The 27,735-nt window shown below is 55.6% G+C and overlaps 1 protein-coding gene and 2 non-coding genes across 3 annotated transcripts; all 3 read right to left on the reverse strand.

The window, feature by feature from the left end:
- Positions 1-20,371: 20,371 nt before the first annotated feature.
- Positions 20,372-27,485, reverse strand: RPL3 (ribosomal protein L3). Its single transcript, XM_075428732.1, has 10 exons — positions 27,402-27,485; positions 26,291-26,483; positions 25,506-25,674; positions 24,513-24,648; positions 23,074-23,260; positions 22,521-22,681; positions 22,131-22,232; positions 21,602-21,697; positions 21,232-21,351; positions 20,372-20,488 (listed from the first exon to the last, which is right to left on the reverse strand). Exons 1-10 carry the CDS (start codon positions 27,402-27,404, stop codon positions 20,444-20,446), a joined length of 1,212 nt encoding a protein of 403 aa, XP_075284847.1. The 5' UTR covers positions 27,405-27,485; the 3' UTR covers positions 20,372-20,443.
- On the reverse strand, positions 22,864-22,955 carry LOC142362338 (small nucleolar RNA U83B). Its single transcript, XR_012764965.1, has one exon. It is a non-coding gene; the product is annotated as a small nucleolar RNA U83B (small nucleolar RNA).
- LOC142362339 (small nucleolar RNA U82P) lies at positions 24,649-24,697 on the reverse strand. Its single transcript, XR_012764966.1, has one exon. It is a non-coding gene; the product is annotated as a small nucleolar RNA U82P (small nucleolar RNA).
- Positions 27,486-27,735: the final 250 nt, after the last annotated feature.

Here is a 27,735-nt window from a genome sequence, read left to right on the forward strand (position 1 = left end):
CTCTCCCCAGCCTGCTAGCGTTGGGTCATTTTGTGCTTCTTACTAAAGCTTCATAAAGAAGTGTGGCTGGAGCTATTCTGGCAGTCATTTTCTTTCCCCTCATCCCCCCTTTCTGGAAAACACACTGGAATTTCACCGACAAATAGTCCAATTTCACGATCAGATGTCTGGGCCATGAGTCCCACCCTGGTTTCTGTAGCAGGGCTTCCACCAGCCCACGGTGGGCGTCTGCCTCCACCAATTCCTGCCTGCAAGGATATCCATGAAACCACTCACAAAGTCAAAGCAATTCCCAGCATTTTTTCCTAATCTATTCACAGTTCTGTAGGGCTTTAGTCAATGCTCTGGAAGCATATGCCATTGGGTGATCATCTTGCATGTGAACAGCTGCTAATCTCTGCAAATTTGCATTCGCAGGGGTTTTTAGCCTCCTTGTTAATCTCAGGGCATTTGGTTTTGGGTTTTCTATAAAAGTATTTTTTAATTTTCAAAAGCAGTTCTCTTCTCATTATCAGAGGGATCACCCTGGGACAATCATTCTCCGGGGAGAATAGAATGGAGATAAATTAGAGATGCATTTAATTTTAATTCATTTGACATGCCCAGGATGAGCTGGAGGGTGGGCAGGGCAGCAAGGGAGAAAGAAAAGTGAGAGCAGTTTGCCCCCGGGTGCCCGATGAGAGAGGCCTGGCTCATTACGTTATGAAACACCCTCATTTAGGAAAGATTACAGACCTGGGTTTTGCCCCAGACCCTGTGGAACCTCGCTGTGCCCCTGGATATGTCTGCAACTCTCCAGGAGGCTCCTCCATTCTGGGATCCTTCTTCCCAAACTATCGCCTCCCAGCCTTCTCCCTGTCCTTCCTCTGCCAGGCAGGGACTAGGTGGGCAGAGGCAGAGCTACTTTTCCAAACTCTGCCTGCAAAAGGGGGTCCGCCGAAGCATGATGCCAACAGAAGACCCCTGGAGAACAGACGGTTCAGCGCTGCTCGCACTGAACTGGTAAAGCCTCCAGAGCCCGACTTCCCCTGGCTGAACCTGCTTGAACCTGCCCTTGCGCTCTGCCAGGCTTCTTCACATTGGCACCAGCTCCTCCCCAACGAAAAAATAAGGGGACTTTCCCAGGCATCCTACTTTAGTGGTACCAAAATGAGACAGCTCTGAGAATGGACCTTTCTCGGCTACGAGTATCCCTCTGCCTTTGCTGGGCTTGACTCTGCAAGGAGCTTGGGCGGCTTTTGTTATTTGGGTCAGAGTTCCTTGCTTTGGTCAACTTCTTCTTCAGACTCCAGTTATGATTTCTGGTCAATTTGATTGCAAGGCAGTATATCAGCAGCAGGCATTTCTAAGTTCTCAAGACCTTCGCAGATGTGCGGATGTGAGAGACCTCAGTTACCGAGAGAAGGGTTCTTGCAACCTCCAGCATGAGAAAAAAGAGTGGAAATATTTGCACTTTCTTTGCCTTTTCCTCTGCAAAGACTTTGTCCCCAATACTTATGCTGAACAGACCCTATTAGTGTCATCGCCTTATGACCACTTCTTCAGAGGTTTGTCTGTGCTACCTAAAGTCCCCAAAGTGCTATCAGAAAAGGACCAAGGAGCAAAATTAAGTGTTTTCTTTAATATATCCCTAATCCTGGGATCCTGTTGCCGAAACAGAGTGGTTTAGAGCCATTTGAGATGTCTTAGGGTATCTGAGACACATGAAGGGGGCTGGCAGATCTGCCACGGGACTTACTGGAGACCAACACCCGTCTGGAGTAGCAGCTGGAGGCCAAACTATCCTGGAGGCAGGATACGCCACTGCATAGAAAATGAAACTGGACACCAATATTTGGGTAACTGCATCAAACCACATCTGAGCAAGCTGCAAGTGCATCCCCAACTCGAACAAAACAGCCTCAGGACGAATAAAAATATCCAAGAGCTGAATAAACGTGGCACTACCAAGCCTTGCAAGCACCCTGTCTTCTCTGCCAAATCAAATCCGGTTCTTGCACTAACACTGAATCGAGCTGCTTGTCAGTTCTGCAACAAAATAATTTCATCCCCGCTCAGGCTGGCCATCTGTTCACTCTTTGGATTCACATGATTTTATGCCGTAGCTCTGTAACCTGATGATCAATAGCTTCACCATTTCTGGCAGCTGGTGTGCTGCATAAGATCTTTCCCAAGTGCTCTTCTTACATGGATGGGTGGAAGGAGCCTTGAGATTTCGTGACAATGTTGACCAGCAGTTTCTTCCTGCTGTCGCTGGAATGGAGCGTGGTTCTCCGCCATCTCAGCCTCTCCCGCGTGCGGCAGCACGGACTATTTCAGCTCTTCTGTCTGCCCGTGAGGATCTCGCTGCTTTAAAGGCACCAAACCACCTGCGGCTAACTCCTCCCATCCTCAGTCAGCAAACTTGACCCACTCTGCTTCTGCTGGAGATTTAACTGACTTTTGTCGCTGTGTAAGCACGCTGCAGCTCACTGCAGAGCTGATAAGAGACGGAGTTTTATTTCTCGGCCTCAATTACATGGCGCTGATCAAGGTTGCGGCGAGTTAAATCACCGTCACGTGCCTGGGGCCACCACGCACTGCCCGTGCTGGCTCTGCAGCTCAGCGTGTGCTGGCACGTGTGAAACCGTGGTACCCCCACAGCAAAGCAAACAGCTCTCTGTTCCCTTGGGGATCTCTGGTGTGTTTGATGAGGGGTGCAAAGCCCGAAGGCGCTGTGGTGGGTACTCAGGCGGGGCTGGAGGAGCAAGCAGTGCTTGCTCGTTGGCATGGCGTGGGGTGTGTGCTTAGGTGAGCTGTGGGGCAGGGATCACCATGGCCCGGAGCCCCCGTCACATCCCCGGGGTAGGGGAGGAGAGGCCCCCTGAGGAACAACGGAGCATTGAGCTGTCCTATCTTTCCCGGGCGAGGGAAGCGGAAAGGTGATAAGAGGCCTCTCGGATGAGGAATTCCTTCTCACTTTCCCCTTTCTGTTTGCCTTTCATCAGAGATAACGCGAGTCTCAGGCAGCTTACCGGGATGCCAAGCTGCCAGCACGAGGAGGAGACAGCCACAGCCACCCCTGCCGCCATCCCCGTGGGCACGCACCCATGCCTGCCACCCTCTCTGATGGGCTCCCACAGGAGCAGCCAGGCCACAGCCCACCTTCCTTCCCCACCGCCTGACCCGTGTCCTCGGGTCCCCTTGCAGGACGTCCCATCGATTACCATCAGGAGCTGTAACCTGAGGAGCAGTTCGGAAAAGGGGAGTGAGATTATGGACGGTAAAGCCAAGGCTGATAAAGGTGGCGGAATATTTGGGTAGCGTTTCACTGTGGCTCCCTGGGAGGGAGCGGGGATCATCTGAACACCTGCCCATGCTGCCTCCAGCTCACACTGTGCAGAGAGTCGGTCCCTCCTGGCTCTCAAAGTCTTCGAGCCTTCCAGCTGCATTGCGTGGTGGTCATCGTTCCAGTCACCACCGCCCTCTCTCTGCCGGCTCTTCCAGGTTTCACAGCCTGCTGCTGGGTCACTGCAAGGCTGTCCAACACCTTCCCATAATGGTCATGGGCCATTTTCACATTCGTGGTACCAGCCACGTACCTGCACGAGAGCCAGGCTGCAGAGTGCCTGTGATAACCCAAACCCGGCAGTGTACACAGGTCAAGGAGAGCAGGTGAAGACCAATACCTCTGATGGTGGCCAGCTGGAGGACCCCAGCACAGGCTTCTGCAGGCTTTGCCTAGTGAGAGCATGTTCTCACTTCTCAGAGGTCCTGAGTCCATCTCCTGCCTCCACAGATGTCGTGGGTTTGAAATGAGCAGAGCTCTGTGAAGAAAGCCCCAGAGGAGCAGTCCTACTAAACCACGAGTCCTTTCTGTAACTACCTGAACCACCTCCAGAGTAGGAGGCTGACTTCCAGCTGCCTTTTCTAAATCCAAAGGCAAACAGTCACTCTGCATACTTCAGTCCTCCTTTCCCCTGTTCTGCATGACAGCCCAGAGAATCTTGCTTGCCAGGCCTTTTCCCCAGCCCGTGTTTTTGTGGCTGTGACGCCTCCAGTGACTGGCCCTAGCAATGTGCACAGTGAGGTGCAAGCACATTGTGGGCTCAGTGGGATCTCTCCGGGGGGCAGGAAGAACACAGAAAATTTGCGAGCCGTCGGACCCAGTGAAGCTCTGCCTGTTGCCAGTTTTCTCGAGAGAGGCTCAGCTGCACAGCACTCGGGAACCCCAGAGCATGACTGGGCTTGCTGGTTGCCTCCTCAGCAGATGTGACTGATGAACAGTTTGGCTGGAGATTTTGGCTGTGGTGGTGCCCTAGCTCCACGCCTTCCTGCCTACAGCCCCTTGCCAACAGCGTAGAGATTGGCCATTTGCTCTGGTGTTTCAAGAGGAATAACGTGCTGACTATTCAATATGGGCAGAGACATCCAGGCCAGGGTCTACCCATTGGTGTGAAGAAGCAAAAGAGAATAAAACAAGGAGAAAAGGTGGGATGATGGAGCAAGAAAGCCAAAGCGTGGAGCTGGTGTTTTATCCTTGGCCTGGGCACAAACCCTCGGTGCGGGAGAGGGATTCTTGCTCTGTCCAGAGCAGGATCTGGGAATGTTCCCTTGGCTCTGGAAAATACTACAGCTGGATTTCAGTACTTTTAGGCAGGGAGTCTTGAGTACAGCTTCCAGCGAGATGATTCTGAGATTTCTCCATCTCCTGGGGTCGCCAGCCCATGCCACTCAGCAATGGGCAGTGCCCAGTCCTTTGTGGTGCTGCAGCTGGGACACACATACCGGGATGCCCAGAGGTGGGCTGCTGGTCCCTCAGCCATCCCAGCCTCTGAATCATTCCCGCTGTTTGTTGCCCATCCTTGCCAAAGGGAAGGCGGAGGAGAGCACAGGAAGAGGGGGTGACTCATCCTCAAAGCCCAGGTGGTTGTCCTAGCTGAGGGACACCTGAGGGCTTCCGGCGTGGCAGGAAAGCATTAGGAAGGGCAAACATTCCCGGAGGAGTTGTGCGGAATAACTGCAGGAGAACAAGGGTTTCCCTGCCACATTGTGTGCCTCTGCATCTGGGAATCTCATCAAGCCCACGCGGCAGAGTGAGCTCATAGCCAGGGCAGGAAGGCAAACCCACAGGCTTTGTCTGCCCTGAAGTCCACTCCAGCCATTGCTTTGGCTCCCTGTTGTGCTGCTAATGCTGGTGGCTGAGTTAGTACCTTCTCGTCCCACCACTCATGGTAGAACGAGGAAGTAGAATGGTCCTTAGCAAGCATGCTCTTGAAGGTACAAGCACACCTTCAATAGCACCAGTCACCTCCCTGCTGCAGCACACTCCTGTGCCAGCACCTCCAGAGACCAAACGCTCAGGGGAAAGTGGGAGGAGACAGCACTCAGGAGAGCAGAAGGAAGGGAGGAGGGAGAAGAAGGTACGGATGAGGGCAGTGGAGACAGTTGTGCAGATGAGGGAAGCTGGAGGCAGCCAGGGAAAGCTTGGGGCTGGTTCGGAGAAGTAGGTGAGACGGAGGTGGAACTGCTGTTAATGAACACTGTATGCGACCTGGCGATTGAGATAGATCGTACAGCAAGATTAGAGGTCATGGAAAGTGTATTACAAACCCTGCATTGCTTTATTCACTGGAGACTGTTGGAAAAACAAGCAGGAAGGCAGCACAATGGGTCCCCCAGCTACGGACATCTCAGCACACATTTGAAAGACAATGGAGAAAACGATTAACTCCAAGAGTCCTCTATCCTGTCTCCAGTAAGATGCATGCCTTGTTTTGCCTGGCTAGGAACTAGGGATCAAATGGACAATGCCAATTAAAGAAAAAAATCTCTTAGAAATTTCTTCAGGGGAAAAAGGGGGTGGGGAGAGGGGAAGAGTGACGCAGCCGCTGGGGTTGAGCGCAGCCTGAGTAAGCTGGGCCCTCAGCAGATGTTGACTTGCAAGGGAGAGCAGGTTCGCACGTAACCTGGCCTGTTGCTGTGAGATCCCTCAGTCCTAGATAAGGGGTGATTTTCTTTGAGGATGTGGTCTGGATACTGGTTCCCCCTTTCCCCAGGTGCTGAAAACCATCCAGGCCTGCAGAGGGGTCCCACTTGCCTGTGGAGAGCTGCAACCCATGGCTTGGTCTGCAAACACCACTTCTCCATCCCAGCAGAGAGGAGGGCTAGAAATCTGAGGAGGAGAGGGCACTTCGTGGGAGTGAGGGCTGCAGGACCCCAGAAGTGCCCAGCTCCCACAGATCAGCAGCCAGCTGGCCATGCTGGGGGGGGTCGTGTCTCATCTGACCCCCCTCAACTGGGAGGGCAGCCAGTGGGGTCAGGCGCTGGGGAGCAGCAAGGAAGCTGCTGGGGATCTGCAGCTCTGCTTCTTGCTCTGGCACTTGGCCTTGGCTGAAAGGACAAGGTCAGGATCATCCTTGCTTGAGGTCCCTCCAAAGGTCTCTCCAGGAGGGAAATTTGCAGCCTGTCACCTGTCTTAATTAGATAGATTGTCTAATTAAATTGCTCTTCCATTGGTATTCCTCTTTCTGGTAACAGATGGTGGCTTCCTTTCCCAGGAACCAGGAAAGCTGTGCATCTCTCCTCGTGTTCTGCCATGTCCCCGCTCGTGACCACATCCCCTCCCCCTTGAATAATCATTGGCAGTTCACAGGGCTCTACTGAGGGTTTTAAAGTTCAGACAGTCACATTTGTCTGTCGGGTGACCAGAAGGACCCTAAAGGGCTGTACCACCTTCCCTGCACAAGGTGACCTGCGTCCTTCAACCGTGACTTGTCTGCAAGACAGAGACAGGCCAAGAAGTGTGAGGGCATCCCTTTGGGACTTCTGATCTCCACGTTGGCAAGGCTTCCCTGCTCCTCCCTGGGAAAGCACTGCTGGGGTTCACAGCTGACTCGACCACCGGCAAATTCCTGCTCAGGTGGGCGGTGGAATTGGACAGGCTAATATGCTTGTAAGATCCCTCAAAAATGAGAAAGGTGTGGCATGATGTTCAGGGTGGCCTTTTGCCTCTCCTGCTGCCACAACACCAGCCTGATGGCTCTTCCAAACCCCCCAAAGCCCATATCACATCATCCCCATGGCCTCTCCTAGGTCAGCAATCTTGCCCCTCTGCCACTATGCTGCTCCCGGCTCAGTCCAGACCCATGTGTATCCTGTTTGCCTGGGCTTGGAAGGTTTCAATTCCTGGTTCTTGTGTCAAAACAAAAAAATTGGGCGCAGGGGCAAACAAGCGCTGTAGGCAGAGGAAGGCTAGGAGAAATGCCGGAGGTGGGAAGAGGTGTGGGGCAACCCCTCCTGGGAACACCTGCTGCAAGCAACCCCCTCACCACCACTTGCCACAGAGCCCTGGGGAGGTACCATCACATCTTGGCTCTGGAGGAGAGGGGATATCCTTAACATCACTTCTTAAGGTATTTTGGCCAAGCATCCGGTCCCCTCTTCCTCTCCCTGAGTTCCTGTCCTCTGCAATGAGCGGTGACCTCAGCTCGCTCGACGAGTTGTTGAATTCAGAGACATCAGACCTCCCCATGGTCCCTTCTGCACTGGTGGGCTACTTGGTTCATTTCCTAAGTCTAGAAATAACCTGTTATTTCAGAAGATCCTTCCCAATCTTGAAATTAGCCACCTCGAGAGTGCTATGTTTGCTGCTTTGACTCATATAGCCCCTTCCTTCTCCTGCCCCAGCCTGGAAGGGTCGCAGCCCCGAATTTAACCACAGGTTAATGGAGGGCTATGAGATTGCAAAGAAGAGGTCTCCAGCTGAACAGGTCCTCCCTGGAGGAAAACAAAGCTTTACACAGGGTGGGAAGGCTTTGCCACTCCCTGCCTTAGCTCTCCCTGGTGTGCCTCAGCAATCCATTTCCATTGCCCTGTATCCCTCAAGCCTGCTTTTGGGAGCACCTCTGTCACCGGAGGTGATACTCTGAGCATCTACTCCCTTCCCAGCATGGTCCCTGAAGGAGAAGCCTTTGCTGATCTGAAAACATCCCTGCTCCAACCTCCACTCAGCACATGCCATTGCCGATTTCCCCTGCTGCATTCCCTTTCCCAGCCCTGCTCCTGGCCGCATGTGACAGCCCCCAAGTCCGTTCTGCAGCAAAATGTGACTCCATCCCTTGCTCCGAGACACACCAGCCCCTGGCTGTATCCTACTCCCTGGGAGCATCTCAGCTTCGTGGTTCCCAGCCCTCCTGTCCTCGGCAGCCTGCCCCCCTCCACCACCTGCCCCAGGAAATGCTGTTCAATACAGAGAGCAGCAGTGCTGGATCCTGCTTCCAGATCAGCATTTATCTCACGCCGGGCTCCATCCCTCGGTATCCAACACACATCCTTCAACCTTTTGTATTCTGCATAAACATCTTTGCCTAGATCTTCTAAAGGGACAGGCAAGAGAGGAAGCAATAGTCTACAAAGAGCACGAAACCTTTGCGTCATGGTCTTATCCACTCGTCCTTCACAGATTCTGAGAAGTCCGACTGTGTGACACGGCACCAGGCTGGGGCTACACAGGGAGCAAACTGGGATGTAGAGGGTCTGAATGTGCTGCAAAAGGCAAACAGGTCAGTGATAGATGCAGAGCCCCAACTGCCTTCTCCTGGAGTCCCCAGTTTCTCAGGTGGGTGCCGTGGAGCATCCCACAAGCCACCCCGCACCTGCAGCATCCTCCACGTAACTGGAAGCCCACCAACCACCCCACTTGGCACTGTTTTCCCTGCCTTCCCAAGTCAGCAGAGCCCTGGGACCGTGCCCTTCCTGCCAGACAGAGCCGGGCTCCTGGACCCGCACACGGGGAGTGAACGCAGCCCGTCCAGGAGGAAGAGCAGGTGCGGATCAATTTGGAGCGCAGGGAGGTGGAAGAGGACTCGCAGCCTGGTGGAAACAGTGGTGCCCAGTGACAGGACAGGGGACAATGGGCACAAACTGAAGCATAGGAAGTTCCAGCTGAACATGAGGAACAGCTTCTCTGCTCTGAGGGTGACGGAGCACTGGAACAGGCTGCCCAGGGAGGTTGTGGAGTCTCCTTCTCTGGAGATATTCAAGACCCGCCTGGACAAGGTCCTGTGCAGCCTGCTGTAGGTGACCCTGCTTCAGCAGGGGGGCTGGACTAGATGACCCACAGAGGTCTCTTCCAACCCTGAACATTCTGTGATTCTGTGAAACCAGCTGCCGGTGCCGGGGTAGCTCAGAGGAGAGGCAGCAGCAGCAGAAGGGGGAAGAGCAGAGTTGCAAGAGTCGGGGGGAGGCTCAGATGAGGATGGGGGATGAAGCTGGTGAAGAGCATCTGGAGATGTAAGTGAGGTCAGGTAGTTCCTCATATAGCAGTTCCTGCGCCGCTCTGAGAACAGACAAACAAGGCCTTCCTTCCTCCAGGCTTCCTCCTCCTCGGCAGCTCTCCTCTTCGGGAGAGGCGGCTGGCAGGACCGCTCCTCCTGCATCGCTGGCTGCATCCGTCGGGGTGCGGGGACTCACCTGGCCCCCGCTGTCCTCCGCAGCTCCACACCTCACTGCCCTGCCGTGGAGGGGTCCTGCCCAGGACTCACAGGGGGCGATCGCCAGCGGTGCCCCGGGGTGGCACGGAGCGGCAGCCGGTGCTGCTTTGGGCAGGGGTCGCAAAGCACCTGCTCGCCTCCCGGCACGGTGAGGTGGCAGCTGCTGTTTTGGGCTTGGAGAGCGTGGGAGAAGAGGGCTGAAATCTCCCTGCGAAGCTCGGACGGGCACCCGACCAGGTGTCAGCTCCAGCGCTGGCGAGCCCAAGTGGCGGTGCTATTTTAGGGACGTATTCTTTCCCTCTGCTGGGGCTATTTTTGGAGGCTGAGTGGGTACCGAAAGGACTCGGATATGTTGCAGATAAGAGGCCGATGACATTTTGGCACTTGTGTTGCAGCCACAAACACCGCTGGCGCAGGCAGACCCTGGGAACAGCAGGACTGCCGGTAGCAGCAGCAGCCTGGGCACTCAGTCCTTGCCGCGGGCAGCAGGGTAGGGGTGCTGTGAGCTTCCTCCCAGCAGTGCTGCCCCGCAAGGCTCCGTGGTCCCTGGTGCTCTCCCAGGCATCAGCAGTGCCCCGCAGCAGCACTGAGCCTCATGACATCGCTGATGGGAGATCCTCCCCCCCAGCGCTGAAGCCAGCAGTGCATGGGCCATGGGAATGGGGCTATGGACCGGGGGGTCTGTGTCTGGTGGGGCTGGGACGGGATCTTGCTCCTCAGCCACAGCAGGGTCTGAGATGTGAGTTCTGCCTGCCGTAACACAGAAAAGGAGGGTCTCTGGTGCAGGCAGCTGTGGTACATGTCCTTTTCTTGGAATTATGGATATGGGGATCGTATGGGGGGAATTTCCTTGGCACAGGTGTGTCGAGAAGGTTGTGACAACCATCATCACTCTCCACTGCAATGCACACACGAGGCCAGGACTTACCAAGGCGCCCAGCCCAGCCTGGCCAGGACACCTGTGTCCCGCAGGGCCAGGGGCTGGGAGCCCAAGTGCTTTGCCCCGTGCTGGGAGAGCAGGTTTCCTGCCCCAGAGCCACGCAGAAGAGCCCTTGGCACTCAGGATGCGGCACTGCTGACCCACATCTTCAGGAGAGGAAGTTCGTGAGGGTTTCCTTGGGACACAAAGGACAGAGTGGATGGGGACATGGACAGTGGCGGCTTGTGACTTTGCAAGGCAGAGACTTGCGCGCTCCTCCCGGCCCCGGGTGAGCCCAGCGGCCAGGCCCTCTGGCCTTTTAATCAAAGTTTCCATTTGTGCCCGTGGGACAGAGGGCTCGTTGTGCATGCGGGGCACGGGGACAGCCCCCGTGGCATTTCAGGGTGGTGGAGGGGAGAGCTCTGAGACGGCGGTGAGGCTGGCGCCCACGCCACCACTGCACAGTGCTCTGTTCCCATGGCCGCCCTCGCTCCACCACGCCAGCTGAAGCTCCAGCTGCTGGTACCGGGCTAAAGGACACCCCCTTGGGTTGCCCTCCCCAGGGCTTCTCCATGCCTAAACCAGAGGTGTTGGCTTACAGCTGCCTCCTCTCCTCATCCTGGGTCCCCCTGAGGTCTCCTTGCACCCCAGAGCTCGACACGGGGGGCTCGGGCTGGGGGAGATGGAGGCACAGCATGCCGGAGGGGCGGGAGCTGTGCCATAAGCTGGGACTGAGACGACTTGTCTGGGCCGTCTCCAGCACAAGCCCATGCATAAGCCCTTCTGAATCTCTGTCTTTGTTCCCCTCGGTGGCGTCAGCAGCTCTTCGCTCCCTCCAGGAGATGATTCTGCTTCCGTCGCTGCTGTTTCCTGTGTTTCTCTCTCCCCCCTCGCTCCCGTAGACCCAGGCAACACCGGCACAAAAACAGGATTCGAGCTGCTGGAGAACTACTCTGATAACAATGACTGAGTAGACAGTCCGCTGGACGGGACCCTCCCCGGAGCCAGACCGAGCGGGGCCCCCAGCCGGCTCCCGCCAACCTTTGGCACCCCATCTTCCCTGTCCCCTGGGGCCGCTGGTGCACGGGGTGGGGATTTCAGGCAAGGGAATGAGCAGCCAGAAAAGGGAAATCCTGGTTGATTCGCTGCCGGCCGGCAGGTCCATCCATCCCCACAGCTTGGCCATGCTGGCCAGGCAAGGCAGCTCTGACACCATCCCCACAACAGCTCCCGTCCCCACCGGTGGTCGGCAGAGCAGCAGGGACCATGATGTTTTCTCCCTCGCCAACCCAACTCCATTTCCCAGGGGAAAGAGCGTTTTCAGGGAGCAGCCAAGGGTGACTGTGATCTGGCTTCATCCACGAGCAGAGATGAAGGTAGCTCTGGCTTGCAGGCTGGATTGAGGGATATGATGCCTGCAGACACGCTCCTGTGCAGCAGTAGCCCTGGACCCGACTGTCCATCCATCCACCCCGGGGATGAGCTGAGATTGCTTAGAATCCCAGATGGAGATCTGAAATTCGGGGAACCCTCACCCGTGGCCCAAAAATTCCTCTCCTAGATCTAGCTGTGCTTCTGGAGGCTGTCCAATCCCTGGCTGCTCACCACCTCTCCCTGCTGAGCAGCTGCCAGCCTCCCAGCATGCTGGTGGAGCCATGGAGGGAAGCATCGTCCGCTTCACCTCGTGCAAAGCTGGCCGGCGCAGCTGGGGCAGGGGAAGAAGGAAGCTGAGCGAGCCCGGCTGACGTTGCCTGAAGCGAGCTAGGAAGCGCGTGCACAGAAGGATCCACTGGCAGGTCTGGAGGCAGCAATAGGCACTGGGATGGAGCTGTGGAGCAGGAGCGCAGCTGGAGCCTGAAGAAGACCTCGCAGGTGCTCACTCTCCCCTAACCGAGTGCTCCCTTTGCCTTGCATGGCAGGGACCTGCATGTTGGCAGCAGCGGACTGGACAACAAAAACCACCCCAGTGACATCCCCTCTGGCTTTATGGTCACACTGCCGTGCCCCACGTTAAAAGGGCATCTGCTTCCCACCAAGGCTGCATGGAGGTGGTGCAATGCAAGAGATGTCCTGGAGATGGAGGAGCTCAGAGTAGTCCTGCCTGCTGCAACACTCAGCAAATGGTGGCCTTGCAGAGCAAAGCTGGAGCAGGACGTGGTCTCCAGCCTTAAAGATCCCACCAGCCTCAGCCCTGACCTGGCTGCCCCAAGGCGAGATGACCACAGCCCTACCCTGTAGGTACCCAAGCAGATGCACAGGACCTTGGAGCAACTGGTGGGACCATGGCCAACCACAGGCATGAGTCTGTCCTGCCAAGGCCAGGGGGTTGTAATCCCCTGGTTACCAGTGGTGCCTCCCAACGAGGGAGGAAAAGCTGACTTTTGGCCAACACAGGAGGTCTCTGACCAACAGAGGCAGGAAATAGCTACGGTGAGCTAATAAATAAATGGTACAACTGTAGTTCTGCCTTACATGGGCTTCGTGGGGAGTTTTCCTTTGTTTTTCAGGTTGGCTATTTATACCATGTAGTGTGAAAATGATGTCAGCGAAGCCTCTGCTCTTCACTGCAAAGGAAACCAGCCCCAAGAATTTTTGCAGGGCTGAGAGACCTCCTTGAGCAGCAAGACTCAGAGGCTGTTGGCAAGGCTGGCAGAGCTGGCAGGAAACCCCAGCTGCCGCGCGATTCCCAGGGAGTCCCCTCCGCTTCCACATACCCAGCTCAGGAGGCCAGTTGTCCCAAACCCATCTGGGATATGGCTCTGCCCCTGTAAAAGTCTGTCTTGTTTCAGATAGACTCATAACCCCCTCCCAGAACATCTTCGACTTCCTCCCAGCCTCCCTTTTCTCGCTGTCTTTCTTTTTTGCCCTGTTTTTCTCGATTCTGTTCTCCCTCACAGCCTTTAAGGGTTTCGGCTCCAGCCTGCTCAGTCCACTGGTATTGCCGCAGGTCTGCCCTGGCGAACAGGGGAAGAGGGGACAGGGCATCCCTCTCCTCGTGGGCTTTTGCCGCTCCCCTGGGAAAGCCCGGGAGGTATTTTGGAGAGCTGAGCTCCCAGCCGGGCCATGCTCATGCTCACATGGGGTGGGAAAACATGGGTTCAGCCCAGAATAGGAAGGGCCACCAAGTTCAAGCTGAGCCTGTTTGGCAGTGGGTGGTGGGCAGCAATGGCTGTGCTTTGGGAAAGGAGAGGAGGAATACACCCTCCCTTCCCACCATGTTTGTCCCCTGCAATTAGGAGCGGCGATGACAAGCCCACACGAGCCGCTCGGCAGCCAGCGAAACCTCAACCACCGGCCCCAGTGCCTGCGGGCAGGAGCAGCGGGGTGGGAAGGGAAAAGCCAACACAAGTTCAAGGGTTGCCGGTGTACTTGAGACGAGAAAAACTCTTGCTGGTGACACATGCATCAGGTGTTTCCAGACGATAACAAAACCTGCCTGAGGTCATCGATATTTAATTAGCAAAGGGCTTGGTTAAACATTATCCCAGGGGCAGGAGGGAGGGGAAAAGTGCTGAGCTGAAGAAAGAGATTTAACTCTTTGCAGAGAAAGGGGAGGAAGAAGGAAGGTTGCCTACAAGAGGAAGGGGTGTCCATGGTTGGGCCCCTTTGGACTCTGACATTAGGCTGACTGGAGGGGAGGAAAAGCTTTGGGGTACACGTGTCTCAGGTCTCAAGAGAAAGAGGTGCTTTGCCCTGTGGAATGAAAATGAGCTAAAATGGGAAGGCCAGCGCTCCTGCACCCCAGCGGTCCCAGGGCGGCCGAGCACGGCTGCTGGAGCACAACGCCGGCGAGCGGCGAGGCCAGTGGCTTGTCTGGTTTCCCCACCGGAGCCCTCCCGGCCGCGGTGCTTTCCCTCGGATGGCTGAGTCACAGCCCTGCTACCTGCGTGGGTTCACACCTGGGTCCCTGCCTCGCCGCCGTCTCCCCTGTTTCCTGCGGCAGCTGAGCCCCTGGCACCCATCCCATGCTCCCACCCCGGGGAGACCCGGCTCAGTGCACCGGAGGAGGAGGGAGGCGTGGGGGGTCCTTACCTAGGGTTTGCCTCTGGGAGGAAGGCTTGGGCTGAAGAAGAAGGGATGCCGAAGGCTTGGAGTGGGAGGGATGTGTGCATTTTGGCCGTCCAAGCGCATCCTGACACCCCGGAGCACTTCAGGAGGAGATGCTGGGAAGATCCATCTCAATCCGGGGCACGAGAAGCGAAGCAGCATGCGATGGAGGGGGAAAGACACTTCGTCAAGGGAAGGAAACTGCTTTGGGGCTGCAGCTTGCACATCCTCACGCTCTGCCCCCAGCCCTGGCTGGCGCAAGCAAAGGAGGGGGCCAGGCTGCACTCAAGGAGCTGCAATTAATGGAGCTGGACCATCCTGGTCTCCGCTGCATGTGGTTGCGAGGGGGGAAGCTGCGGACCCTGAAGCAGGGAGCTAGCACCCGACTGCATGGGGCAAAGGGCTGCCGCGGCACCTCGACGTGGAGCAGGGCAGGACCCAGGTGAAACGACACCGAAATCCTGCTAGCACCCACCCCACTCCATCCTCCCCCAGACCCCACCCGCTGCTCCCTGCCGCTTCCCCCCCCTCCAAAATCCTCTCTTGGCTGCCCCAAACCTGACTCCCGTAATTACCCCTGAGATCACAGGGACCTGCTGAGAGAGCGAGCGTGAGCCAGGCTGGGGAGGAGGGACATGAAAAGCAGCTGCAGCCCCTGCCCGCAGCCGGGCCCCCCAGCACACCAGCAGCCCCCCGGCACCGGGGACACCTGGGGAAGGCGCTTGCCGGGAGAGGGGAACGGGAACCTGTTCGGGAGACGGACAGGACAGCACAGCCCAGCTTGGGATGTGGCCGGCCGCAGCTCCCACCGAGCAGCCGGCATCCCGGGGGCCTGCTCCTGCCCCGCAGGGAAGCCCCTCTTGGAGGGGAGGAGGGCGAGACCAGGCTGGCATTCACCCACCGCTCCCTTGGCTCGCTGGTGGCCGGGTGCTGGGGGGATGCTCCCGCTCTGCCCCAAGCAGCTGGCCTTTGCCAGAGCTCGGTGTCACCTCCCCAGGGGTGCTGCATGCTGTCCCTCCTGCATCCCCGGCCATGGGATCCCCCCCCCGGGAGGGATCCCCAAAGTGGCGACTGGGGAAAGGGTCTGGGGAGATGCCCGGTGCGGCAGCATGGTCAGGGCTCACGGCTGGAATGGGGTCGGCAGCAGCAGGCTCCCACAGCAAGGATATCATCCCTGCTCCGCATCACCGCTGACGCAGACAACCTGCCCAGCACAGCCGTGCCGCACTCCTGGGACCCCCCCTCCCCTTATCCCTGCTCGTCACCAGGGCCAGGCACCGAGGAAGAGGATCGAGTTGTGGGACAGAGAAATAGACTCCTGTCGGGCAGCTTTCCCTCACCAGGAGCAGGCGCATTCCTGCTTTCTCATCCCTGGCTGCAGCGACGTCCGCGGACACAGCGCGCATGCCCCGCACGGGAGCCATAAGGTGTGGTGTGGGTCCTCATCGAGGTGCCTCAGAAGTGGGAGAGGGGATGAAGCCAAGGTGGTCCTGCACCGCTCACCCGTGAGCTCTGAAAATTAGGGGGGGGATGGGAAAAATTAGCAAATCACCCATTTTGGGGTAGAAGAACCAGCAGCAGTGACCCTCGAGGTCTTCAAGCGAAGGAAGAGGCTGCAGCCCTGGGCAGGGCGGAGTGGGGAGGCAGATGCAGGGATTTCATCTGTGAGGAGTGAGGAAATGTCCCGGTGCTGTTTGATCTTATTGTATGGAGGGAAGCAGGAGTGGGCGTCCAGCCTTGCTGGAACCAAACAAAGATTATAAATATCTCCCGCCTTCGGCAGCTCCTCACCGACCCGGCCTGCCAGGGCCCCGATTGCTGGCTGATTCCCAAGGGGAAAAATTGAACCTTGGTTTCCATCCAGCCCTCGAACGCAGTGGTAGATAGGAGTGGGGCGCACGGCAGACGGCTCCGGCCACGAAGCTGGGGGGGGGGGGAATTGTCCCTGCGGGAGGAGGTGCACGGGGGAAGCCTCTCCCACCACCTGCACGCACAGCCATGCGCGGTGGGCACAGCCCTCGTTGGCTTAGTTCAGTCTCTACCGCCACTGGTGCCAATAAAGAAGTTAAAAAAATACGCATTTAAAAAGCCCTGTGATGTGGCGGCTGGGCATGAAGCGATGCTCGAGCCTGGTGACAGCCTCTGAGAGGTCTCCCTCTGTCCCTCAGGGCACCAGGCTGGATCTGGGCACGGCTGCAGTCCTTGGGTTTGAATTCGGTGCCGCATGCGCTACAGAGAGCGGTGCTCGGCGTTGGGGGGCTCTAGAGCTCGCAGGCGGGTGGCAGAGCCCTGGCACTGCCTCTCGAGCAGCACCTGGGAGCCCTGGGGACCCCAGCACTGCGGCTGTCCCCACCGGGAAGGGAGGGCAGCCCCCACGCCGCGTTTTGGGGAAGTTGGGAGGCGGTAGAAGATAAATATAGTCTTCCTCGCTCGGCAGCCGCCGCAGAAACACATGATTCCCCAGCACGACACTGGTGGGGGGATGAGAAGACTTCCCCAAACTCACGTGGGCTCCCATAAGCCCTGTGCCCAGCCGGGGAGCAGTGCAGTACTGGGACCACTGACACCCAACGGTGGGGAGGCCGTGGTGGCCATGGGAATGGTGGAGCCTCAGCTCTGGCTTTGCTTTGGCATGGGGAGCTCAGGGTGCCTGCAGGGCTGCAGTCCCGGAGCAGAGCTGCCCACCACTCCCTTGCTCCTCACAGGGAGAGCTTGACCTCCATGGAGACCCATCCACCCTGGCTCCCACAGGCACTTCTGAAGGTTGGTGAGAAGCCAGAGAGCTGTCAGATCTGAAGGCAGTCCTCAGGCCGGGGTGGGGGGGGCTGCAAATCAAACGCACACCGCACATGGAAAAGCCCAGCAGAGCTGCTCCAGCAGAAAAGCCCCTGTGCCGCACGTGAACCCAGCCATGGCTGCCCTGGGGCTCCTTCGTCAGCCCCTCTCCCCCACCGAGCATATTTGAAGCTCCCTGCCTGTCACCAGGATCAAAGGCAGGGGCCGGGGTGGGAGGCAGGGGTGTCAGCTGGGCCACTTGTGAAACTGATGGCGGGAGCCAAGACCTCCGACTTGAACCCGCTTTCTTTCCCCCCCCGGGCGTCCTCGCATGCTTCTAACATCTCCGCTGCAGCGTCGCAGCTGCGTCTTGTTTCATCTCCGGCGAGCGAAAGACGCAGCGCCGGGGCCAGATGCGCCCTGAGAAGGCTGGAAAAGCGGCCCCCACCCCGGGAGCAGCAGCTCCCAGCCCCTGCGCTGCCAGCAGCTGGGGAGCTCCGGGGTGCCGGGGGTGAAACCCAGCCCCGCTTCCCACCCGCGGTCCTCCCGGCACCAGCTGGGCCAGGGCATGTTCCCACGGTGCCCGGCGCTGTTTTGGTGGGGTCAGGGCTGTGCCTGTCCTTCTGTGGCTCTTGGGTTGGTCTGAGCATCACCAGGGCACAGGATCCTTTCTGATGGGGAGGAGGTCGTTGGCCATTTTGGGGAGGATGCACTTGGGGAGCTGTGTGGGAGAGATGGCTGTGCTGAACAGAAAAAGCTCAATGTTAAGAGAAGGCGGTGTAAAAAAATGCCATAAACCCCCCATAAACGCAGTTTCCGGGCTCTCGGTAGCTGCTAGACCGATGTGTGACTTGCACTGATTGCTGCCTGTTGCTCTGGGGACTGTCCCCAGAGGAAAGGACGGATGCTCTGCAGGAGCAGGAAGGCTGGGGGGATGAAGGTTGCACGGTGGACCTGGGCGGTGGGAGTGGGAAGCTTTGCTGAAGCCTGCTTGGCATCCCGCGGCTTTGCCCCCCACCCGCAGGGCTTGGGATGGACCTCCCAAACCTGGATCCCAGGAGCTGCTCAGCAAATCACCCAGGGGGCATCGCAGGGCTTCGGGGAGCCCTGATGGACCACAGAGCCCTGGTGGACCACAGAGCCCTGGTGACCTGGCCTCAGCTAAGCAGGGCTGTTCTCCAGCCAGCCCCCCAGCAAGCCCTTGGGGACAAGTGTCCCACACACCATCTGCAGAGCAAGGAGCGCCACCTCCTGACGTTGGGTGTCCTCTTGTTCCCACGATTCCAGGCTGGAAAGGAATTAAAAACTGCTTTTGTGGGGTTTTTCCCCCCTCTCTATCCAGTGTTTCATCAGTTAGCAACCACCCCTTCAAGAATAAACAAACCCCAGCCTGGCACCGAGTCCCAAGCCAAAGCAGCTCCTGCTGACAGACACGCACTGAGCGCCTTCAACAAGGACAGCATTTCTTCTGGACCGCTCCCTTCTAACTAGGTGCTGACTTAAGAACTACCTCCACTGCCATTACTGCTTCAAAATAAATCCACCAGCTCCCCAGCCTCCACTGGAGCCCCTGTCAGAAGGTTTGATTTGGTAAACTGAGATGCTTTCACTGATCTTCATCAAGGTGGCACTCAGCTCGTCCCAGATGCTTGTCCCCAACACCTCACAGCTTATCCCAATAATCCCAGTTTCCCCTGACTGGTTTAAGTGAAGCAGTAGTAACAGGCAGGGCTGGCTTGGAGCTGGGCACTTGCTAGCCAGCTAGCACATACATGGTTTAAAAGGTCCATCTCGGAGTCAAGCAAAAAGACCACCTCATGGGCAGGAAAGGTCTGGCGAGCTGCTCGTAAAAGGGTGGCCTCAGGATGGACTGAGGTCGGAAGTTCCACTGTCCTGCACTGGGGCAATAGTGGTTGAGGGCTCTTCTCCACCTACCCGCTGATTTGAGACTCATGAAATAAAGCAAAAAATAAAATCAGTGAGCAAGACCTCTCTCGTTACCCTTGGCTGAAATCGGGCCGCAGGTTCACACGTTGAGCGAGGCTGACAGGGAGCCAGGCAGCTTGCGCAGGCATCAGGCCTGGTTTCTAGGGAAACAAAGTAAATGTTTTTCCTCCTTCTTGCCACCTCTTAACTCTTACGAGGCTGTTACGCACCACCACAGGAAATATTCTCTACATCCACCTTTCACCATTTCAGCTAGAGCAGAGTGTCAAACCGGTCCGTCTCAGAGCAGCACTGCGCCTTGGTCTGCAGATCTGCTGCCGCGTCTCCAGTGACGCAGAGAGAAGGGCACACCAGCAGTTTCTGAATTTACAGGAGCCACTGTCGGGCTACAGCCCCGAGCACAGGTGATCTCGCCATTGCAGCTGCCTTTTGTGGTGTCACGCCTCAGCTCCCGAACTGCCATGCTTCGGTGGGGACAGGTGCCGTGCACAGGCCCACATCTCACCCACCCTTCACCCTCGGACTCAGCTGGGAAGACGGGCCAAGGCCTTGCCCCTGGAGCCAACGGTGTTGTGAGCCGTGGCCGCAGCTCCCCTCCTCGGGGGTGGGATGCGAAGAGCCTCCCCCCTCCCCGGGGGACCGCTCCCCACCACCAGACCAAGCCTTTCCGCAGGGATGAGGAATGGATCCACAAGCCGCCACGAGGCAGGAATTTGTCACATTACGGGTTGCCTTCTGCTGCTCTCAGGAGCTGCTTTTGCAAGCAGAGTGCAGGTCACAGCCCCTCTGTCACACAGAAACTGGAGGGTTGCCGTGGCAACAGCCAGCTCGGCCACCCACCTAAAACTGAGTGATGTTTCAACCATCTGAAGCAGTTTGACTTCAAAACCCTTTTGATTCAAAGGACCTCTGCAGCCCCCCAGCAGAGCGTTAACAGGCAGAACACCACCTCAGTCATTGCAAACACCTCTCGGGCTCCGGCTGCTGTACTACCTCACCCAACCAACCAGAGCAGCCTGGCTCTGCCCCCAAATCTCTGCCCCCCAAAATCAGCAACAGCAGCTTCTTCACTACAGGAAGCACCCTGCCACGAGTCGGGTGCTCGTGAATTTGAGCTCTACTTGCTTCTTTAGCTTGGCTGGTCCCACACATAGGGCCCGCAGTCAGAGCGCCAGACTTGACACAGCTACATGTAAACCAAGAGGCAAAATTAATTTCTTTAAAATATTTATTTTTTGGTCTGAGAGCGCACAGCCCACAGGACACAAGACCATTCCACAGATTAAGCTGTCTCCTCTTTTGCAATACGATCTTTTTTGAGTGGTCCCTGGAAAAAAAATAAAAAGAAACTATGTAAACAGCAGTCTGCACCCAAAGACCATGTCACACCCCAGTTACAACGCTGTGATTTCTTCTCCTGCTGCAAAGAAATGAACACAAAAAAAGCCCTCAATATTGCAGCCCACTGGAAATCCCCATCCCCACAGCTACAGGTTTTGGGGTACAGCTGAACGTGCGCACAGCCACACCGCACCACACCAACGAGCTGAGCTGTAACAAGGGAATGCTGGTGCCACCTCGTGGGGAAGCTCCCATGCAGCCGAAGCACACCCTGACCCAGCAAGGGGGGCCTGGCACCCAGGACTCCTGACCTGCTTCTCCCCGCAAGCAACAGTGGCTGAGAACGGCACCCACAGCCCACAAGTGACACACGGAGAACGGCACCCACAGCCGGCCGTGAGCACCACCGCCTGGAGCCGCTCCCCACAGGTATCAGATGACACTCGGTGCTTGTTCCACACCTCATCACTGAAGGACTTGTGCCCCAACACGGGGACACCCCTCAGGCAGGCACCAAGCGCTGTCATGGGGGAGGTGAGCCCCCAGCCTCCCCTGTAGGTATAACCACGCTGGCAGGACAGGACAAACCCTCAACTGAAGCTGCATGCTTCGTTTCACAGGAATTTTGGGCCTGTGGCAGCCCAAAGGCCAAGCTACCAACTGGCATCAGCTGAAGGACAACACAGAGGTGAGCAGCACAGAGCTGCCAGCTTCAGGAAGCGTCCTTACCATGAAAGCCTTCTTCTCCTCGGCTGTCTGGAAGCGGCCGTGACCAAATTTGGAGGTTGTGTCAATGAACTTCAAGTCAATCTTCTCCAGGGCCCGGCGCTTGGTCTGCACAAGCAGGGACTACAAGAGAGATGCCAGGTGAGCACGCAGCAACGGCCTTCCAGTGTGCTGGCTACTTCTGACCACCTCCATGGCTAACACCTCCGCTGTCACTCCGACATCACACTTCAGCTGCCATTACGTGCAAGCAGCACCTACCAAGGCTTCTCTTTCTAGCTGGCTACATGAACCCCCACTGCAGCAGGCACCACCACCGCACCAGTGGACTCCAGCTGGTTTAGCCCATCCGACAGCAGGTCGCACTACTCACCTTGCGCAGGGTTAGGACCCTCTTCTTGGTCCCGACAACACAGCCCTTCAGCATGATGAAGTCATTGGTCACCTCACCATAGTGGACAAAGCCTCCCTGAGCAAGGAGAGAACAGTCAGTGCTCGGTATAAAGCAGGACCAGTGACCACGTCTGCCTACGGCTTGATGCCCTCACACCACCTCCAGGTCTTGGTCATTCCCACTTCCACCGAAATCCCATTTCCGGTACTACCTTTCGCTGGCCAAGTTTCTTGATACAGCAATTTCCTTGCTGCTGCTGCTCTTCGCAAAAGCCTTACAGCAGCAAGAAGAGGCTGACAAAAACCAGCAAGAGCTGCTCTCCCTGCTAAGCTAGTCCTTTACAAGTGTAATTCCTAGGTTTGTAACGTGCCTCTGCAGTGTTGCCACACATGGAATGCATTAACACATTACACAAGTCAATACTGCGAATGACTAAGCAACACCACCTCCCACAGCAGCCCAGTTTTTCCTCAAGAGCTCTTCATTCAATCATTTTGCAACAACTCACCAGAGGGTTAATGCTCTTGTCAGACAAGTCATAATCAGTTGATGCATTGTTTTTGATCAGCTTTCCATCCTTGATTTGGTATCCCTGGCCAATCTTGTAGATCTAAAAATGTCAAGAATTTCTACTTAGCAAAAGGTAGGACACAGGGCCTGTCATCAGCAACAAAACACAAACAGTTCTGCACAGGATTGGAGAATGTCTGTTACACTTCAAAAACAGGTGGCCATACAAGAATTTTACAGTTATCCAATGTAACAGACCATGGTTACTGCCCCCGAGATTACACTCAAACACAGAGCGAAACGTCTGAAGCAAATCTCCCCACTCCTTTCACTGCCGCACTCTGACCTCAGCCAGGCCCCGTTTCCTCCCGGCAGCTCAGACACAAACCTTCTTATTGATCTCAGTCCGGTGGTGATAGCCCTTCTGACCGGCCCGGGCCACGGAGAACGCCACGCGAGCAGGGTGCCACGCGCCAATGCAGGCCACTTTGCGCAGACCTCTGTGAGTCTTGCGGGGCAGTTTTTTGGTGTGCCAACGGCTGGTAACACCTGCAACATGAAACAGACACTTGTGTTGCCATAACTATTGTCAAACTGAGGTGTCACCGAATTGTTCAACTAGATTTTAAGCCACCTTTTTAAGCTGCTGTCCCCAGGCAACAAAAGGTGAGCCCAGACCCAGCATCCTGCCCCAGAACAGCCCACGCTCCCTCTCCGGCTGTCCCTAGGTTGTGTTCTCAGAAGGAAGGCAGCATGGAATGACTCCTCACGGATGTCAGGCGCTGTGCCCAGCGCTTATTCCATGGTCTCATCATTGAACCGCGACAGCAGTACAGATTTATCTCCTCACCTCTTAGCCCATGCACTTTTCAAAACTCAAGGCTAGGATTTCATCAAAATCTGCATCCCGATCACAAACAGGAGAACTTACATGGGCTTACCTTTATATCCCTTGCCCTTGGTGACTCCAATGACATCTATCATCTCATCCTGGCCAAAGACACTTGACACAGGCACCTGCTGTTCCAGCTTCTCCCGGGCCCAATCCACTTTCTCAGCAACAGTGCCGCCATTCACCTGGATCTCCATCAGGTGAGACTTCTTCTGTCTCAGCGGAAGCAAACGCATCTAGGAAACGGAACAGATGTAACTCAGCTCCTGCTCTTCCAAGGCAGACCTCGTATTAACTACCCCAGTAGTGCTCTAGTCCTGGCCTAACCTGTTTTTCTAACTAAATATATCCTTTTCCAAGATATAAAACTTCAACACACTGAAGTAAAAGGCCCTACGCTAAGGGGAAAGTCTGTGTTGTGGCTTAAATGACAAGTCACAGTACCTGGAAGTTACACACCACCCACAGGAGCACAGTATTAACAAATATCTCTAACCCCACAGCCACCAGCCAAACTCCATCCAGGAAAGACAGGAGATAACAAGGGGCAATGGTTTTAAACTGAAAGAGGGTAGATTTAGATCAGACATAAGAATTTTTTTATTATGAGGGTGGCAAGACACTTGCACAGGTTGCCCAGAGCAGCTGTGGATGCTCCATCACTGGAAGTGTTCAAGGTCAGGTCGGACAGGGCTCTGAGCAACTCGATCTGCTGAAAGACGTTCCTGCCCACGGCAGCAGGCTGGACTAGAAGATGACCTTTCAAGGTCCCTTCCAACCCAAACCAAGCTATGATAAAGCCTGCTACAGTGAAGGACACTTCGGGTAGGGTCATTTACAGTCACTCCTACTACATTTAGTGCAGAGGGACTTGCACAAGTATGAACAGCAGCTGCAATGCTGCCTTTGCTGTCTAGTATGGGAAACAAACTCTAGTAAAATTAGCAATGTCATAACTAGGCATCTTATTGCACTTAAAGCCAACCTGGATTTAATTATATCTCCCAAGCAACTCTGGCAGAGCACTGAAGGCTAAGAGAGATGCCACCACACCACTAAGCCATACAGCTCCTCCAGCTGAGCAACAGAGGCAACCAAAAGCCTCTGAGTGTCTGCAGTCCCTACAGAACACAGCCTGAAGTGACACTGACCACAGAAACCCTAGTCAAGCATTCAGCCTGTTTTAATTTGTAGCTGGAATTAACACAGCCCAGGCCTACAAAGTATCAGCAAAGGACCGAGTCCAAGCAGTTCGTACTACAGTTCAGTCTCTTTTGGACAATGCTTCAGAAGATTTCCAGTGGTTGTCCTCAAGCATTCAGTGAGCACCTGCTCTGTACACAATGAAGAGTGCTAGCGTTTGTATTGTGCTTAGCAGTTAACATTAGGCTGCCGGGGAGGGCAGAATCTCCCTACAGAGACGGACCAAGCCTTACGCTTGCTCTCTTAGCTGTTTCCAGTGTTCACCTGAGTCCAACAGACACTTACCTGAGTGTGAGCCATGACTCTAATAACCTGGCAGTACTTCTTCATGCTATTGAAATCTTTCTCCAGCTGCTTTTTGCCCTCCTCATCCTGCCATTTCTTGCAGTATTTGGTGAAGGCCTTCTTCTTGGACTTGTGCCTTCAGGAGCAGAGCAGAGATAAGGTTTGGCTAAGCCCTTCATCAGCCCCCCGGGAAGTGAGGGTGAGCGGAAGGAGCTGCCACCTCTGGCAAGCGGAGCCTGGAGCTCATCAGACAGAGGCAAAGTTGCCAGAGCTGAGCGGAGCTGCCATTAATTCCAAAGCACATTATCATTCACAGTACAGAAGACAAAAGACTGTAGAGAGATGTCGAACAATAACAGAAAAAAACAGGTCTTTAAAGCAATTGTCAGATGACTGCCATCTGCTTCAGAATACTGTAACTTCCCACTCCTCTGCCCCGCAAGCCCAAGCTATGCCCAACAGTCAGGTCATTACTGTAACACCCCTGAGATCATTATTGCTCTACCCTGACATCTTCTCAGCCTGTTAAGTTCATAAACTGGCTGTAAGCTCTAGACACACTGGAGCCACACTCAGGCAAATGCAGACACTCTGAATAACAACAGCAGTGCCTGGAAGAGTAATCAGAGGTAACATTTGTCTTCCCCTTTCCTGAGAAAACAGGGCTACAGTCAGAACTCGACACTCAACAACAAGCGCCAGAGGCGATTTCCTTATGTCCGCCCGTCGAAGTATCATCACGCGTAGCCTGTTAAGGAGATCTCAGGCAAAAGCCTCCTCTGTCACCCCACACCAAGGAGGGCACTAACATTACTGTCACCCTCCCAGAGCCACTCCTACAGCCTATCCCATTATTAGGCCAGTTCATCAAGGCTAAGTACTAAACACTGAAAAGCCTCTTCAAAGAGCTGTACCAGCATAACCTGCAACCCAGCAGAAAAAATAAACCATGCCATGAGACTAAGGCAACAAGCAAAAGCTCTGCTCCCTTACCAGTTCTTGTAGAAGCGACGCTTACACTCATCACTGATGTGCTCAGCAAAGACGGTCTTGAAGCTGCGGAGACCACGAGGAGTCTGCACATACCCCACGATGCCCACAATGACCATGGGAGGAGTCTCCACTATGGTGACTGCCTCGACCACCTCCTTCTTGTTCACCTCTGGGGGAAGACAAACACAGCACAACAATTAACACCAGCATCAGCTATTAACTGTTCTTTCTCACTCACAAATCCTTCACATTAAAGGTTAGACGACTCAAGTTCTTTTCACAATAGCAGAGATGATGCATGGTAGAGAGACCAACTCCAAGTCAGAATTTAATGCCTTGCAAAAATTCGAGGCTGGCTCAGTAGGAAACACAACACAGCCCAAAAGACAAAATGGATGGCAGTAAGAGTGCCACATTCAGGACTGGACAGTCATCAGCAAAAAAAGCCCAAATGCAATTTACTTGTGTCTGCCCATTGAGAAGAGGCCATCATAAGCAGCCTGTTACAGCACAGCTAAGCCAAACAGGCTTAGCCTAGGTGTAGCTCAGCAACAGAACTATTAAGAGGACAGCCACTGCTACAAGTGAAGTCTTGCTGCTGAGACATCACTCACATTGCAGTGGGAGGGGTGTGGCTGCTTTATACCCCACCCACTCCAGGACTCTGAACAGGGCCAAGTCAAGCTAGTACTAAAATACAGAGCTACAAACACACAGGTCATCTTTCACCACGCAAAGAGAAGAAAACCACCTCCTTTATTAAGAGCAACATTACTAATACGTACTGGATCCAGGCCTGTCGACTTCACGGACGATGTGGGTCATGCCAGCTTTGTACCCCAAGAAGGCAGTGAGATGGACCGGCTTGCTGGGGTCATCTTTAGGAAAGCTCTTCACCTTGCCCCTGTGCCTGCTACTGCGCTTGCGGGGCAGGAAGCCCAGAGACCCGTGCCTCGGAGCCGAGAACTTGCGGTGAGACTGGAGACAGAAAATAAATGTTTAGTGCTTGCTATAGAGACTCACTAACACCTATTCAAGGGCCAAAAACAATTCTCTTCTTGCCTTGAAATGTGAATATTATGTATATACAAAACATTTTGCATTCTAGAAATCCTCCCACCAGCTGTTTAGCTTCTGAATGCTACTATAATGTTATAAGAACATAATCCTCATGCCCCAACCACGCCACTCCTGGATTTCCTCAACATCCCCTCCCTTTCAAGCTTATTTTAAGACTTCACCAAGTCCCATGCTAGTTAGGGAACCACACAAGCTGCAGCTTGGCCACAGCATGCCACCAGAATTTCAACGCACCCCAGGAGCCTAGAAAATGGAGAAGCATAGATAACTCTGCAACAGACTTCAACGAATCGAGAGCACTATGAAAATAAGCATTACAAAAAATTTCAGTCTGCAAATCGGCAGTAAAAACAGTATTTCAGCATCCACCTTTGAATCAGTCGCTCTGGGTGTAAACACAGTCTTTTTTTTTCCTCAGATGATTTTAACCACCAGCCCTGCAGCCTCCCTCTGCAACTGGAGAGCCCAGGAAGGCCGGGTTCCACCCGGGGAACCCTCAGCCCAACAGAGAGCTGCCCACCCCATATCCAGACTGAAGGACGATACCGCACGGCCAAGCACGGAGCTAATAGCCAACAGCTAAGAAATATGTATTTAAGCCCCCCTCCGGCAGCTCCCCCCCCCCGCGCCCCCGGCAGGCCCGACCGCTGTCCTTCAGGCAAAGCCTCGCCCGCCCCCGGCGCCCGAAATGAGCCCCGCGCCGCCTCCCGCGGGGCCGCGCGGCGGCGGGAGCGGGGCCCGGCAGCCCCCGGGAGCGGGATGGCGCCGATACCCGAGGGATAGCGCGGCCGGGCCCGGGCCGCCAGCAACACCCACCATCTTGTCTCCGCGCCGGGCCGGAAGGGCCGAGGGCCGCCTCGCGAGCTGCTGTTATAGGCGCACCGCCCCCGCGCCGGTCTCGCGAGAGTGGGGCGGGGCGCTACGGGTCGGGAGCAGGGCCAGAAGAGTGCGAAAACCCCGTAGAGAACGAAAACCCTGTACAGAACGAAAAACCCGTACAGAAGGCACACCCGGCGGAGTTTCTGGGCAATTTAAGTGTCTGCACTGACAGGCCGTGGCAGCCAACGTTACACCGCGGTTTAAAAAAGTGGAGGGAAGGGGAGGAGCGTGGTAAAACAGACGGCACTCGTTACGTAGCAGTTCACCTGCG

This window comes from Opisthocomus hoazin, chromosome 8 (assembly GCF_030867145.1).
Source record: "Opisthocomus hoazin isolate bOpiHoa1 chromosome 8, bOpiHoa1.hap1, whole genome shotgun sequence".
Lineage (NCBI taxonomy): Eukaryota > Metazoa > Chordata > Aves > Opisthocomiformes > Opisthocomidae > Opisthocomus > Opisthocomus hoazin.